The following is a 14,476-nucleotide window of genomic DNA, read 5'->3' as shown; positions in this document are numbered from 1 at the left end:
GGAGGCTAGAAACTTGGGCTGCGTGTACATCTGCGGAGGCTCATGTAATAACTACAGCACGGTTATTATAACTAAAGCAAAGGTGCTGAGGCTTTGATTACAAATGTCAAACAAAACAGGAAACAAAGCAAGGCTGAGGAAGGAAAAGGGCCCTGTCCCCACATTCTCCTTCCCCCCGCCTTGTCACAACGAGCTGCTTTTCTGCCTTTGTTTTATTAGCTCTAAAGCCTTTGCAGTCTTCCCTTCTTGGAACACTCATACAGTTCTGGGAAGCTGAGAGTTTTTTCTCAGTTACACTGAAAAGCCCCAGATGGTACAAATGATCATTTGTAAATAAATGAATAATCAGAACCAAAAAGCTCTGCAGAAACCCTCTACCAGCCTTTCCTAATTCTTTACAGAATGCCTCAGAAACAGATCGCATACTTTACCAGCCGACTGAAACAGCCATGTTACCAATTCGCACTTACAGAGATAGGTTTAATTCCAGCTAATCCCAGACCCCCGTGCTGCAACTCCCCCTGGAAGCAGGGATGTGCCAGACCTTCACTTGTCGGAGGACAGAGGAGGCATCTGTGGAGCAGCCCCATTTCCCACCCACATCACATACCTGCCAATCCATCCGCAGGCTCACGTGAAATGAGCCCCTAGTACGGCCGAGGCCAAAACCTCTGCTTTGTGTCCCTGCTGTCCCATGGGGCTCTCCGTCTTCACCTCCTGCTTCTATCCCCACCTGGGTGCCATGATGGCAGTGCTACGTGCAGGACCCTAGGCTACCTGGGTGGCCCTGGGCTCCCTTATGGAGTGGCCACAGCATTGTCTATCACATACACTGCAGTCTGAGCTGGGGATGAACCCATGCTGCCTGTGGGGGAGATGAGAACATGTCTAGGGGACAACTGGGGCTTTGGGGAACCCCTTGAAGCACCAGCTCAGGTGCGGTGGACAGGCATTTAAGTCCGAGCATTCATTTCCTCCCCTCGGCCTTTTGGTTCTATTACCTTAAAATAAAGGGCTTCAAAAGTGCTATGCAGCTACATGGACACCGGGCTCCCAAGATATTCCCAGTAATGCATGAATTTGTAGAGGTACACCAACTTTAGAAGGAGCTAGTCAGTACTTACGTGCATATGCACATACAGTGCATGCATGTGGGTGTACATATACATATATATATGTATGTACTAAGCAGATATGTATGTGTACTTGCATGTCTATACATGCTACCAGTCAGAGCTCTGACTCTGGTGTAGGCACAGCCAGTATTTAAGAACAAATGAGGAATTAAAGCAGCTTTATCTGCTGGATAAAGTGATAGCTGGAGAACAGTTGCATCTGCTTCCTGCAGCAGCCAGCCCTCTCTGTCAGTGTCTCTGACATGTTTCCAATAGGCTATAGAGGCAGGAGAGGAAGCTGTTTCCCAGGAAATCCCCTGCTGTTCATCCTCTGCCACACGCAGATGGGCTCCATGCCATCCTGGTAACGAAGCAATTTCAGAGTGCTCCTCTCCCAAGTCTGCCAGTTGCTTGGACATGTGGTTGCATCAGCAAAAGCTGGTTTCGCCTCTGCTGAAATGAAATGGTCATAACCATCCTGCTGGAAAGGGTCGAGATTTTCCCACCTCAAAGTCAGACCCAGGGCGTTAGCTAAGGTGCTACAAGGGTATTGTATTTGTGCCGTTTGCAGTAGTTTGTTTTCTACATAGACAATGTATTTAATGAATATATTTACCTACGCTTTTCCAGCCAGAGACAGCTGGATGGAGATGAAAACTCCTTTCCAGAGCTGCGCGGCTCCTTGTTTCCATTCAGCACCCAGTGCCGGTGTTCAGCCACCCGCAGTGCCGCATACGCTATGCCACATGTGTCACATTTACGATCCCGTTGATCACAGGGGAGGGAAATTTAACAGCTCCTTACGGGCTGCATACCAGGGCCTCTTCACGGCATTGCATTGGTAAGAAACACAGAGGGGAGCCCATAATAAATGTTACAAGGGGAAATACCTTTGACTGATAAGAAGCTGAGCGGATGACAAATCACAAAAGCCTCCAGGAGCAGATAACCTTGAGATGTACCTGTATATAAAGATTAAGCAGCAACCTGAGCTCAAGAGAGATTTATAGAGCTTTGCAAGTGTCTTGGTTTCGCTGTTTGCTTTTGTCGTCATTTCTGGACTTTATTGTTAGTTTCTGTCTGTTGATATTCTGTACAGGCCCAAAACTACAGGTGGAGAGAAGTCACCCCAAGAAAAAAAAGTTAAATAAAGAATTCATTTGAAATACTTTAAAAGGAGATTTTATAGATCGATATCCCCACCAAATGAGAAAGATAACCAGGAAAGGGCACAGTACACAGTACACAGTACAAACAAAAACATGAAGGGTAAAATATATTGACATATTTGAGCTTACTGCCTAAATCTGGTTATTCATTCCTCCATAAGTGGCAGCCCCAGTTATTATGGGCTATATATTTTTGGTAAGACAAATATGTGAGGCAGTAAATGCCTTTGTTAGTATGCTTCGACAGGAAGGGCAGTGGCTACTGCTGCTATTTGGGGCCTCTCAGGGAAAATACCCACGGGTAAAAAACATGGCCTGTTATACAGACTGGGTTGAAACCATAACTAGGGAGACCATTCTACCTAATAGCTAAAGCAGGAAGGTAAGGAACTGAAGTGGTTTGGTACCATTTTGAACACAAGGAAACACTTTCTCACTGTGAGGGTGACCGAGCCCTGGCATGGGTTGCCCAGTGAGGCTGGACAGCTGCTATCCTTATATTCAAAAGCCACCTGGACACCATCCAGACAACTGGCCCTAGCTGTCCCTTGCTTGAGCAGGGGGTTTGGACCAGGCGACTGGCAGAGGTCTCTTGCAGCCTCAACCATTCTGTGATTCTGTCATGTCTTGCTCAATCACTGAGTCACTCCAGCTCCAGAGCCTTTGCCTCTTTGTCTATTATGAGGGTATTAAGTTGCCTAATTTGCAAGAATGGGAGGGTTGGTAAGGGATGTATTTCCAAAGTGCGCACCACAGGCACTGCTGAAGAGACTGATTATCTCCAGAACAACCTGCCCCATGGAGCTGGCCTCTCTTTGGAAGGGACAAATACTCCGCAACCACCAAAATTCGGTTCCCCTAGCCCTGCCCTTTCTACTCCCAACTGAAACCTCCAGCCATTGGGTCCCAGTGCAGCAGGCCAGAGTACAGTAAGCAGGCCTTCCAGCCAAACCTCCCATATGGTTGTGCTTCCCTATTGTAGGCTGGCAAGGAGTCATAACATCATAAACCCATGGGTGAAAAGTCTGCACTGCCAGAGCTCTGTCCGGGAGGAGAGCAGAGTCCCCTGGTTCAAGGACAATGCTGATGAAATTACTTCTGCACGTAGAGAGGAGACTGTGCATATCTGACCCAGCAACTCAGTGTATGAAGTTGAAGGTGGTTACCAACAGCTGCTCCTTGTCACGCTTGCAGAGCCAGATGTGCACTGTATGGTGTATGGAACACCACCTTTTCACTCCAAACTGACTGTTCAGTAATGAAGGAAAAAGAGAGATGGAGGGGAGAGAGAGAAGAGGGATTAGATGACAACTGAGCTGTTGTTTGTGCAAGTGGAAAAAATAACTTTTCAGGAACGGACCATAGGTTAGGGCAGTGGACGGTGTGGGCGTTCACTGGAGAAGTCAGACTAAACAGACAGTGATGTGTTTTATACTTATGGCACTGCTGGGAGAAAAACTGATAGTAAACACACGCAGGACGCTAAGGAAGAACAAAAAACTTATTGTGTGAAAACGCAACCCTCTTCAACTAAGTATGAAGCTGATGTTTCCAGTGTGTCACTGCCCTCCTTCAGCAGCTGGTCCTTTACTACACAGGCACAGAGTGAAGCTTCCTCACACACAGGGAAAGAAGCAGAGAGAGACAGACACAGAGCTCCATTTTAAAGTACTTGGGGAACTCAGATTATATAGTAATGCAAAATATTTTTATATAATCCCAGGACATTTTTGTATATACTGTTGAGTGCTATTTGTTCCACCTTAGCCACAGATGCACAAACACTGTAAAAGGGGAACGTCTACTCTCTATGATGGCTTTAAAAAATCTGAAAAGCAAGTAAAATAAAATCCTTTTCTTAATCAAACATTCAATTAAAAAAAAATAAAGATCACTATATGTTTATAAAAAGGATTTCTTAACAAAGGTTTAATTTAAAAAGGTTAATAGCTGGGTATTCCAGAACGTTTGAGTCATCCACAGTAATAATTAGGGGGTTTGTTCCATACAAAATGCTTTATTTAACCTTCATGCCTCCATTCAGATAATTATACAAATGCATACATTTAAAGGTTTAAACTCTATTTCAATTCACAGCTCAATTCATAGGAAAGTTGAATACAGAAAAGCAATGCACCAACAAAATATGTCTGAGACACCATTAAAAACGATAACACTTGTTCATTTAAATCTTTGAGCATAGAGTGGAATAATCATTCTCTGACAGAATTTCATTAGGGGACTCCCTTTACATTATCATAGGGCAAAAAAATCACCATTTTACAGTAAGAGGAAAAAAAGCTCTGAGTATATTTACAATACATACACTATACATAAATACAAGAACAACACTTACATAATATTAATAAACTTATAACATAGGTGTTGCCTAAACACTACATAGTATATAAATGCAGACAAAACTATTGGGAAATTAGATCTTCAGATGTTTACTTTTATTTTTGAAGAAAAGTAATTCTTGCATTTAAAAGCTTTTGAAAAGAAGGCAAAAGAAAGACTTAAGAAACTAAAATGTTTGCTTGCTAGCACTGGTATTTTTATTCCTTTTAAGTGTAGGACCTCTATTGACACTATTATCTCTATGGGGTTACCGATAATGACCCTCCCTTTTGCATCTTATCTAGGAAAAAGATTGAGGTGCCCTACATACTAATTGCACTGCTGTGAAGCTTCAGTCCCAAATTAATCGCTTTGTAAACCAAGGGATGTTTTTGTATTTTTACACAGGAGGATCAAATGAACACTCATTGGTACATACAACGATTAACGACCTGATTAGAAGGAACAATCTGGGGCCAAATGCAACCCCATCCTTAGGATTTCATTCAACTAATGCCATAGGGGAATTTGCTTCTTCCATAAGTGACTTGGCCAAGAATGGTATTTTTCATTTTCTTTGTTTCTTCCTAAACACAGCTGAAAGAACTTTCCAATTTAATGGTAATTTTGACCCCACATGTTGATAGCAGCGTCCAAATCACTTCAAGTGCATGAATGCATGTGTCTGTGTGTGTGGGTTGGAGGTCTTAAGGCTGATGGTGCATGAAACTGAAGTAATTCATTACTATCTCTGTGTATATTCTATTGCAAGGGCAAATGGGAGATGTAACCTTTTAGGGACAAACAGCAGGTCAAGAGAGCATTTTGTGTAGGTGTTCCGTGCATAACTTATATTACTAACAAAACAATGTATAGAACAATAAGGAAAGAAATTAACTATGGGGATTTTTAAATGAAAAATAAGATGCAAATGTAGAAGTGAAAAAAGAGTCTGAAACCAGAAATGACAACATGAACTTTGAATTGTGGAAAAGATTAGTTCAGCCATGCGGATTATGGCTCAAGCTGTCTCTCCAAAGACACTCTTTACATCTAGAAAGGCAGGGACAGGGAAAAAAAGCAGTATCTGAACCTGCATCTGCATTTCACAGTTCATGCTTATGACAAGCCATCAAAGCTATCCTCTGTGGTCCTCTACTAGTCACTGAACTATTTTATAAATGCAAAGGTCACAACATAGAGCAAAGTTTAGCAAATTAACTTACGAAACACCATTCACCTCTTCTTTTATAACTGGCAGCATCATGGCTCCTGAAACATTTGAGACTGAACTGGGGAAGCTGTTGCAGGTCACATACATATAGACAACAGAACCTCAAATAATTATTCTATTCCTATTTTCCTAATAGATAAAATTCACATGCCCAGCTTTGCTTGTCTGCAGGACTGAACAACTGTGTACTAAATAATCTAAAAATTACTACATGGGCAATTCCATTTATTTTGTACTTTAAAATCAGTAAGCACAAGATACTACAGAAGTCTGCTGGCAAATCAGTAAAACTGACCAAAAAAAAACCAACCCAGTATTTGTTTTTCATAATGAAGAAAAATAACCCTGTCTCATTTTGGGACAGTGAAGACAAGGTGCTCTTTCTTATGCAACTAACACCCGTAATGCTGCAGTCAGCCAAACTTCCCAACGCTGCAAGTTTCTAAGGATGCCTCCTTGTAGTGTTGCTGTTCCAGAACAAAGAATCAAACCCTCCTCTCCAACAATGGCTCAGGTTCTAGGTAAGAAACTATTACTTCCTTTGTCCCTCTGATGACACATTCCCTGGTGCCCTCCTAAAATCTCCAGCACGAACTGTGTTCTTTTATGTGCTTAATACCTGGAGATTAAGCTCAGGATGACAGATTTAGTACATGCATGTTCTGATGGGATTATTTCCACTGATGGCTAACATTCAAAACTAAGCTGCTACTAAACTAGCGGTCTTGTCACAGGATGAACCAAGATGCATAAACGTCTAGTTTTTACATGTGAGCCTATGTGCTTTTTTTCTTCACCTGCACTTTCTTTTGTGTATGAGCATTATTGTGCACATCCAATCCTGTCCCCATGAATACAGCCCTAACAACCATCCCGTTCCAGCAGCAACCCACCAATGGCAGCAAAAGTCTAGGCAAAATGTGGAATATTTTCAAATACAAAATTCTGCCTGGATAAATACCAGGTACAAATTTAAAGGATGGAAAGCAGTCTTCCTCGGCAAAAGTATTAGGACTAACAGTTACATTTTGATCTCCAATAAATTCATTTTTAGAAACAGAAGCAGCATGAGGGATGGCATTACGCTGCTATTTTAAGAATCCATTAGCAGCAGTTAATATTTTTTATTTTTACAGAAACTTACCAGATTAAAGAAAAAACCCACATAATTGAGAAAAAAGATTAGAAGAGTCACAGCTGGCCATTTTCCTGTAAGATCAATTAGTCTATTGATGCAAATGTCTAGGCCACTTGATATAATAAACCTCCTTACTCCATTTTAGGAACAGCAATTTATTGTTTGATATTCAAATAGTTTCTAGACTGACAGTCCCCAATTTTTCATGCATTTGTACCCCAAAAAAGCGATATATTTTGTCTACCCCTGAAGTTAATCAATTCTAAAATGATATTAAATACCATAAGCACTACGTGATAAATAGAAAAGAGACATGAGATGAACTCGGCATTTCTGCAGTTCAACGCAGAGGATTATGCAAGGGAATCCCAATTCTACCACATACCCTAAAAAAGCTCCATTGGGCTTATTGCTGGTTTTTGGATTATTTCACTAGAGAATACCCTAGATACATGGGCATATCAGACACACATTAGGGGAAAAAACACCGAAACACTGCTTGACAATGACCTCCATTTACACCTACTGAGAATTGATATGGATATGAGTCACTTGTAAACTAAGATTAATTTTCTCCTTACAAGTATATGACAGATGTTATCTGAGAAAATAACTAACACCTCTAACACAACATCTCAACATTTGAAAATACAAATGGCACTTTGTGTTTCTGTGCTGCATTATTGTTCACCAAGTAAAATTTCACCTTACTGTTAACAGAATCCTGCAAGTTATTGCTGTGTAAAAGTATAGGAACATCCCATCAGTTTTAATTACAGGCACTTTCAGTTTCTGTTTCATCTTTTAAAATAGATTTTAGGCTATCCTGCTGAAGTGTATGTGCATTTAAAACATCACAACTGTCCTGCTACAACTGATTTGGTTGACATGTTACTGCATCTAGAAGACTAAACTCCCCTGGAATCGGCAAAGAGCAGATGTCTATTTCAGCTCTGCAACGTTTATTCAAAGCGCACTGTAGTCAGGGGAAATATAAGAAGAAATAAAATCAAATGAGAGTTTGCCATTACTATATTTGCAATTCACCGTAAAATGCCAGAAGGAAAAAAAAAAATAATAATCCAACACAAAAAAACCCAAACCTTTCATATGGTTTCATCTTGATTGTTTCTTTTTGTATTCAGTCAAAGGCATTCTGAGTGCTGACTTATTTGACACTGAAGGACTCAGTATGACTACGTTATATCACATGCTATCTGTGAAACAGCAAAGAAGTGGCCACTCCATTTTGCAGAGAAAACATGCTCTGATAAAACTGAACAACTTACTCCTTACATTTTCTGTTTAAGCTTTGCTAGGCATTTTCTAACCAGTTTTCCTGATGAAAATGAAAGGATTTTTAAAATGCACTTCATTTAACCTATTTACACCCCAGGTAAAATTGTGAGTTTGAAAATATTTTTCCACTATCACGTATATTACAGAATATGTAGACTGTTGCAAGTATAGTAAAATACTTTTTTGATTTCTAAAGATGCAGTATCCTTACAGCTACATTTTGTACTAAAACTTGATTTACTGCAGAAATTGATCAGAATTGAAGCCTTTTCAGTTACCAACGAGCATGACTGCGGAAACATACGTTAAAGAGCAACTGTTATGCTATAGCAGAACTGTGAAATTACAACTATCTTTAAATTTCTGTGTGCACTTCTCCAGTTACAAATCACAGGCAAAGGCAAAATACAACAACATGAGCTGGTTTCTTAAGAAGGTACTAATTTCTTTTATAGTGCTTATTTCCAATTTGAACTTTTCTGATTTTTTTTTTAAATAAACTTGTTTTTATACCTGCACATGGGTGGAGGGATGTGGAAGAGCTGAAGTTCATATGCACAAGGGTATGAACGAGCATGCAGGAGTAGGGAGGATTTACTGAACCATCCTAAGACTTGTCTGCTGTGGATGATGCAGTTTCACACACTAATCTTTCCAAAGTTCAAACTAAAAAATAAGTGGGATATAAATACTCTGATTTTGAGGTACCCACCTTCAATAAAGGAGAAAGAGATTTTTTCCATTAAACAGCATTTATTATCAGAAGATAAATTTATAAATGGCAACTAGAATACATTTTCAATGTGGCTAATGGAAAATGAGACTTATGATCACTGTCATTCCAATTATTAAAGGGGAGAAAGGTTGTCCAGCTATTTGTCCATGCTCTGCACTGTGAGTTTACCCCAGACATCAATGCCACTTATGTAATTTTCAACATTGTTAATTTTATTATACATTACTCCGGCAAATAATCATATACATAAGCAGTCTAAATCTATTTAATTAACTGTGTAAGCATGACAGAGAATAAGGAATACTGCATCTTCATCTTCATGTATAAACTGCTGTTGCTATGAGCCAATTTTACAGTGCTGAATAAAACAGGTGCCAAAAACTAATGACAACTTAAAATTTAAAACCTGCTTGTTCCTTACATTTTCCTAGAATGATGGCTTCTGAGTTTTTCTGACAGATCATTGAATTATCATATGGTTTGGGTTGGAAGTGATCTTACAGATCATTTAGTTCCAATCCCCTGTTACGGGCAGGGACACCTTCCACTAGAGCAGGTTGCTCAAAGCCCCATCCAACCTGGCCTTGAACATTGCCAGGGATACAACAGACACAGCTTCTCTGGGCAACCTGTGCCAGTTGAAAATAGGTGTTTTGAAAACATACAAAATCTCACACTTTGTGGCATAGTTTCTCTTTTAAGATGTAATGGGCATGGTGGATGTTTCCCATCCTTACACTCAAAAGCGTAAATGTCTGTCTTTCTGAAAGAACGGGACTCTCTATATTTGTCTCTCCCAAATGCTCAGTTAAGATGGACCTACTATGTCGCATCAAGATGAAATCTGCTATTTCTTCATCCTACATACGACGTAAGCCTTCACCACGGTTATGAAATGCCATGGACCTGCAGTGAGGTACAAGGATTTTTAAGGAAACTACCCTTGAGCAACTGCCCTTGCTCCTTGCACAAGCACAGAAGTTTGGCAGGTCTGAACCACAGCCACTGAGAGAAGGACACCCTGAGAATCTGCAGGGCATCAGATCCACATCCAAACACTCCTCTCCTACAGAGTAAACTTCTCTTAAAATACTTCTGAAGGGGAAAACAAAACAGAAGACAACCTTGCAGAGTATTTGGGCTCAAAGCCTGTGGGTGCTGGTATGAATGAGAAACTCACTAAGAACCATACCGGGTACGTGTAACCCAGTTGTGAACTGCTGCTGGTTGTGAAAGTTGTCTAGAGGTAACAGCAGCACAAAAAGCCCTTACACATGTGCTGGAAAGGTTGAGGATATACTTCCTGCCTGTGAAAGAAAGAAAATTTAGTGTTCACTACTGTATCTTTTGGCTTCATTCCATTACCACTGATGCACTTTGTAACTGTGTCCCTTGGTGCCAGTGCTGCTTTAATCCTGCATCACTTTGGAGTTCCTTGAATAAGACCAGACCCTCTTTCTGTTGCAGGGCTTCCTATGCATAAAGTAATGGACAACCAGCTGAAAGACAAGGGATTCACACACACCAACCTCAGCCATGGGAAAGGAGCCTCCCCAGTGTCTGTGATACATATGCTTCTCCTCGGGGCAGTTTGGAGCCAAATGCTGAAATAAATTTAAGGCCTCACAATTTCTGAGTTTTTTCCTCTCTTTATTGACTACAGGGGAAACCTAAAGGGGTGACTGGTCTCTCCCAGTTGTGAATCCTCCCTTTGTGAATAACATCAGAGATGATCTCTCTCACAGCTCTGCTTGTAAGCTAACAGAATGGCCGTAAGAGTTTTTGGTCAAATAAACTTAATTTTCTATGTGAGAAAGAAATCATAGATACTGAAAGGAATTCTGTATGCCATTGGTTCTTCTACTGAATTACTACTATTCAAGTCATTAGTTGGTAAAATGCTCTTGGGCAGGAAAATAGTTTCATCAAGTGACTTTTACCTGACCTGACTTCTTTCCCTAAATGGTGAGAGTGACAGATCCATTTAAGGGGACGATATAAATGTACATAAAACACAGACCTCAGACGTAATCCATGAACCATCTCACGCACAACACTGACAGCTATTTTTTTAAACCAACAACAGTAATGCTGCTGGTAAAGACCCAGGTCTGCAGCCCCACAATGCCTCATGGCCTATCCAGAAGCCCTGATCCAACACAGCCTTTTCACGCTTTGCATGGACACTTAGTGCCTCTACTTTGCTCCTGATTTGGAGCCAGATACTAAAGCCTTGCCTAATTTGATGGAGTTTGATTACCAACCCAGTCAATGGGAATTGATAAGACACATTTTTTCCCACAATGGCTCTGAATAGCTTGGCTTGGGTTTCTCTGCTGACCACTCGGCAGTGGGGGAGCCTGAGCTAGAACAATATTGGAGTTCTTTCAGAGAGCTGATAATCTACCCAGTACTGGGGAATATCAAGAACATACTTAAAGACAATCAAACTCTCGGTCCTGTGAATGCTGTTATAAAGTATTATCCCGATCATATTAATCCTCAAATAACTATAATTGCTTTCAGTATCTGCATGGGTACTCTGCGCTTAAAGATTACCTCGATTTCAGAATCCCCCCAACATTAGTACAGGTACTTCAGGAACCAGAAATTAATTCAGACTGGTCAAACATTTAAAAATGAACAAGTAGCATCACAAATTTAATCTGTGCAATTTCTGGAACCAAATATTCATAATTAAATGCATTGCAAAAGACCTTTATGTATATATCTTTCAGCTCTAAGCTATAAAAATCTTACAACACTTAAAAAATCTTGCCAAGCCTCCTCTTTGTCAAATTCAGCTGAATAGGCAGATCCTTGTGAGGAAAGAAAATACAAAAACAGTATTTTGTTTGTATGAACAACTGATGACTAAGAGTTACTCTCTTTCCTACACAATCCAATTAATACAAATTGGTTCACAATTATAGGGCTGTATGGGAATGATCAAGAATTTCCTTTTATTTAACCTGAAAAGGCTTGGATTGAAAATCCCAGCAGAGGCGGCCACTGGTGCCCATATAAAGGACCATTTATATCATACCAGACAGCTGGCAAAATCTTGTTATTCCCTAACTCCCAGTGAGAAACCTAATGTCTTGCAGAGCACCACTGCAGAAACATTTCTCCTTCCTACTTATGGTTCATCCTCTGAGTCCTGAATAATCAGCTCTTTCCTTTATCTTTCTTTCTTTCCAGATGCAAATACTATGTTGAAGGAAATGAATGTACTTAATTGTGGTACCTAGCAGGTCAGTGAAACCATCAGAAAGATTAACTTAAATGAGCTTATGTGCTATTTCTGCATACCCCCTGTTTCTGTTGGTGTGGAGTAAATTATTATCTTGAGAGCTATTTTACTCATTATTGCTTTTTCTCTGCAAGAGATGCAGCCGTTTCTTCTCTGTTTTGTTTTGTTGCTACATTCAATTCCATTTCATGAATGGCTACACCACTAGCCTTGTTACCAGTGAGTATAAGATCTGACTATTTCCTTATGTTCAAATAATGGTCACGGGGAAGAGAATGCCTGCATGAAAGAAAACTGCATGTTGAGAATGGAGTAGTAGATTTTAGATGTGCTCTTTCTACACAAATCAGAAATGGTTCTAAATAAGTCCATGGTAAAATATAGGTACTTAATATTGTACTTTCAGCAGAGATGCTGCTGCCCCTTGTTTATTTTACAGACTTCAACAACAACAAAAGAAAAGAAAGGAAAAAAAAGATAAAAGAAAAAGGTTAAATGGCTGGTGTCCTCTAGGGCATAATGACAATTGCGGTACAATACTGAAATGCCATCATCATTATTGTAAAAGTCTGCTCAAGTGACCCTTCAGCCCTGACAGTGGGACCTCTCCAACAGAATCTTCTTGCCTACTCACATGCAGTTTGTCTGTAGCACAGCTCAGGCGTAATGTTGACCACCAGCCAGATGGTATTCAAAATAAGGGGAAAAGATGGGATAATAAAAGTCTAGCGGTCTTGCTTTCATCTTCATCATCATCATCAATTTGTGGTGTTTAATCCTCCAATCAGCAGTGATTTTTCAGGAACAGAATGTCCGACAGCTGAGAAACCATACAAGCTATAAACACCTTTTTGTCAAAGGATGCAGCATGTAAAATAATGCCCATTCCCGTAGCATTTCAGCTGCTATTTCCCAGGTGATTGTGATGACACTTTCAGGGGGTAGCCATGCTGAGGGGCAGGTGGGGTTAACTTCAGATGGTGAGGAGAAGAGTGGCACTTCTTTTCCTGCCTTTTTTTAATATTTTCTGTTACTATGTTATGTTACGGACATCAGGGGAAGCCCTGCCTGTTAACACTGTAGAGGGGGATTCAGCCCTGCTGAATTCACTCCAGGTAGTTAAGAGACCCAGCTCTTAAACTCGGCTGGAACAGGTAGCGTTTCTCAAACCAGCATGTGCCTACGGCGGTGGAGCGCCAAGTGATCTGAGCGGGAAAAGCTGCGGTCACAGTCTGCACACTTGAATGGCTTCACTCCTGTGTGCTTGCGGTAATGCCTCGTCAGTTCGTCGGAGCGAGCAAACTTCCAGGTGCAGCCTTCCCAGGTACATTTGTAGGGTTTTTCTCCTGGGAAGAGACAAAAGAAAGAGGGGAGGGGGGGGAAACAGGTGGTGACTTCCCCTTGTTGCTCTTAATCCCTGCAGCCCCCTCTGCACGCTTCCCATGAACACCCACTGCCTAGGGGTTGCTTCAGGCCAAATTACACAATTACGAGGTACCAAATCTGCTGAATATAAGGAAAGGGCCTTGACATTTATCATTCCTGTGGCATTCACATGACTAAGAAAATCAACAGGATTAAGGCAACAGTATAGATCCTACCTCGCAGGGGTGATGTGGGGATTAACATCAGGACAAAGGGATGTATAATTATTCTCATGATTACCATACAAGTTTGCTACCCCCACCTTGTCAGGCTACACTTCTTCCCAGATTACCTGATATTTCAGCAACTTAACACAGGATGCCGCAGACTTCCAATTATTTGCATGAAGTTTATGAAGGTTTCTGATTCTACGTGTAAACAACACTGCAGGACATTTCTTAGTAAGCTGGTAAAAATGAACTACAATTTCCCAGTTAAACATAAAAATTCAGTCTGTAAAATGTCCTCTATTTATTGCATTTTGCATTGATTTTCAGTAAAATTAATTTTGCATGTAAGATGTTTCCAGGAACAGTGCATAATTTTCAAATGCAGTCAGCCATGAGACTTGCACAACACTTTTCATAAATACCCATTTACATTGATGTGATCAGATTTGGGTTAAGTGTAGATTTTTGGAAAATTTCACCCTCTACTTTTTATTTAAAGGTAACCTTGATGCATTCTGTGTCGTATCATGTCAGAGGAGAAAATACAGAAAACCTGTATTTGGTGCTTTCAGAAAGCAAACTGTTATAAAACCCCCA

The 14,476-nt window shown here is 40.6% G+C and overlaps 1 protein-coding gene across 5 annotated transcripts in view; it reads right to left on the bottom strand.

The window, feature by feature from the left end:
* Window positions 1-4,270: 4,270 nt before the first annotated feature.
* The window catches only part of KLF12 (KLF transcription factor 12), a 263,859-nt gene continuing 253,653 nt past the window's right edge, over window positions 4,271-14,476 (bottom strand). For all 5 annotated transcript variants that reach the window (XM_061445267.1, XM_061445268.1, XM_061445269.1 and 2 more), the window contains one exon: window positions 4,271-13,630. In XM_061445267.1, the coding sequence (XP_061301251.1) occupies window positions 13,449-13,630 (182 nt within the window). In that variant the 3' untranslated portion in view covers window positions 4,271-13,448. The remainder of the gene's footprint in view (window positions 13,631-14,476) is intronic.

Source organism: Pezoporus flaviventris, unplaced genomic scaffold (genome assembly GCF_033815535.1).
Source record: "Pezoporus flaviventris isolate CSIRO_AGI_PZ_B2104156 unplaced genomic scaffold, CSIRO_AGI_Pfla_v1 ptg000003l, whole genome shotgun sequence".
Classification (NCBI taxonomy): Eukaryota; Metazoa; Chordata; class Aves; order Psittaciformes; family Psittacidae; genus Pezoporus; species Pezoporus flaviventris.
This window is presented reverse-complemented; position numbering and strand designations above follow the sequence as displayed.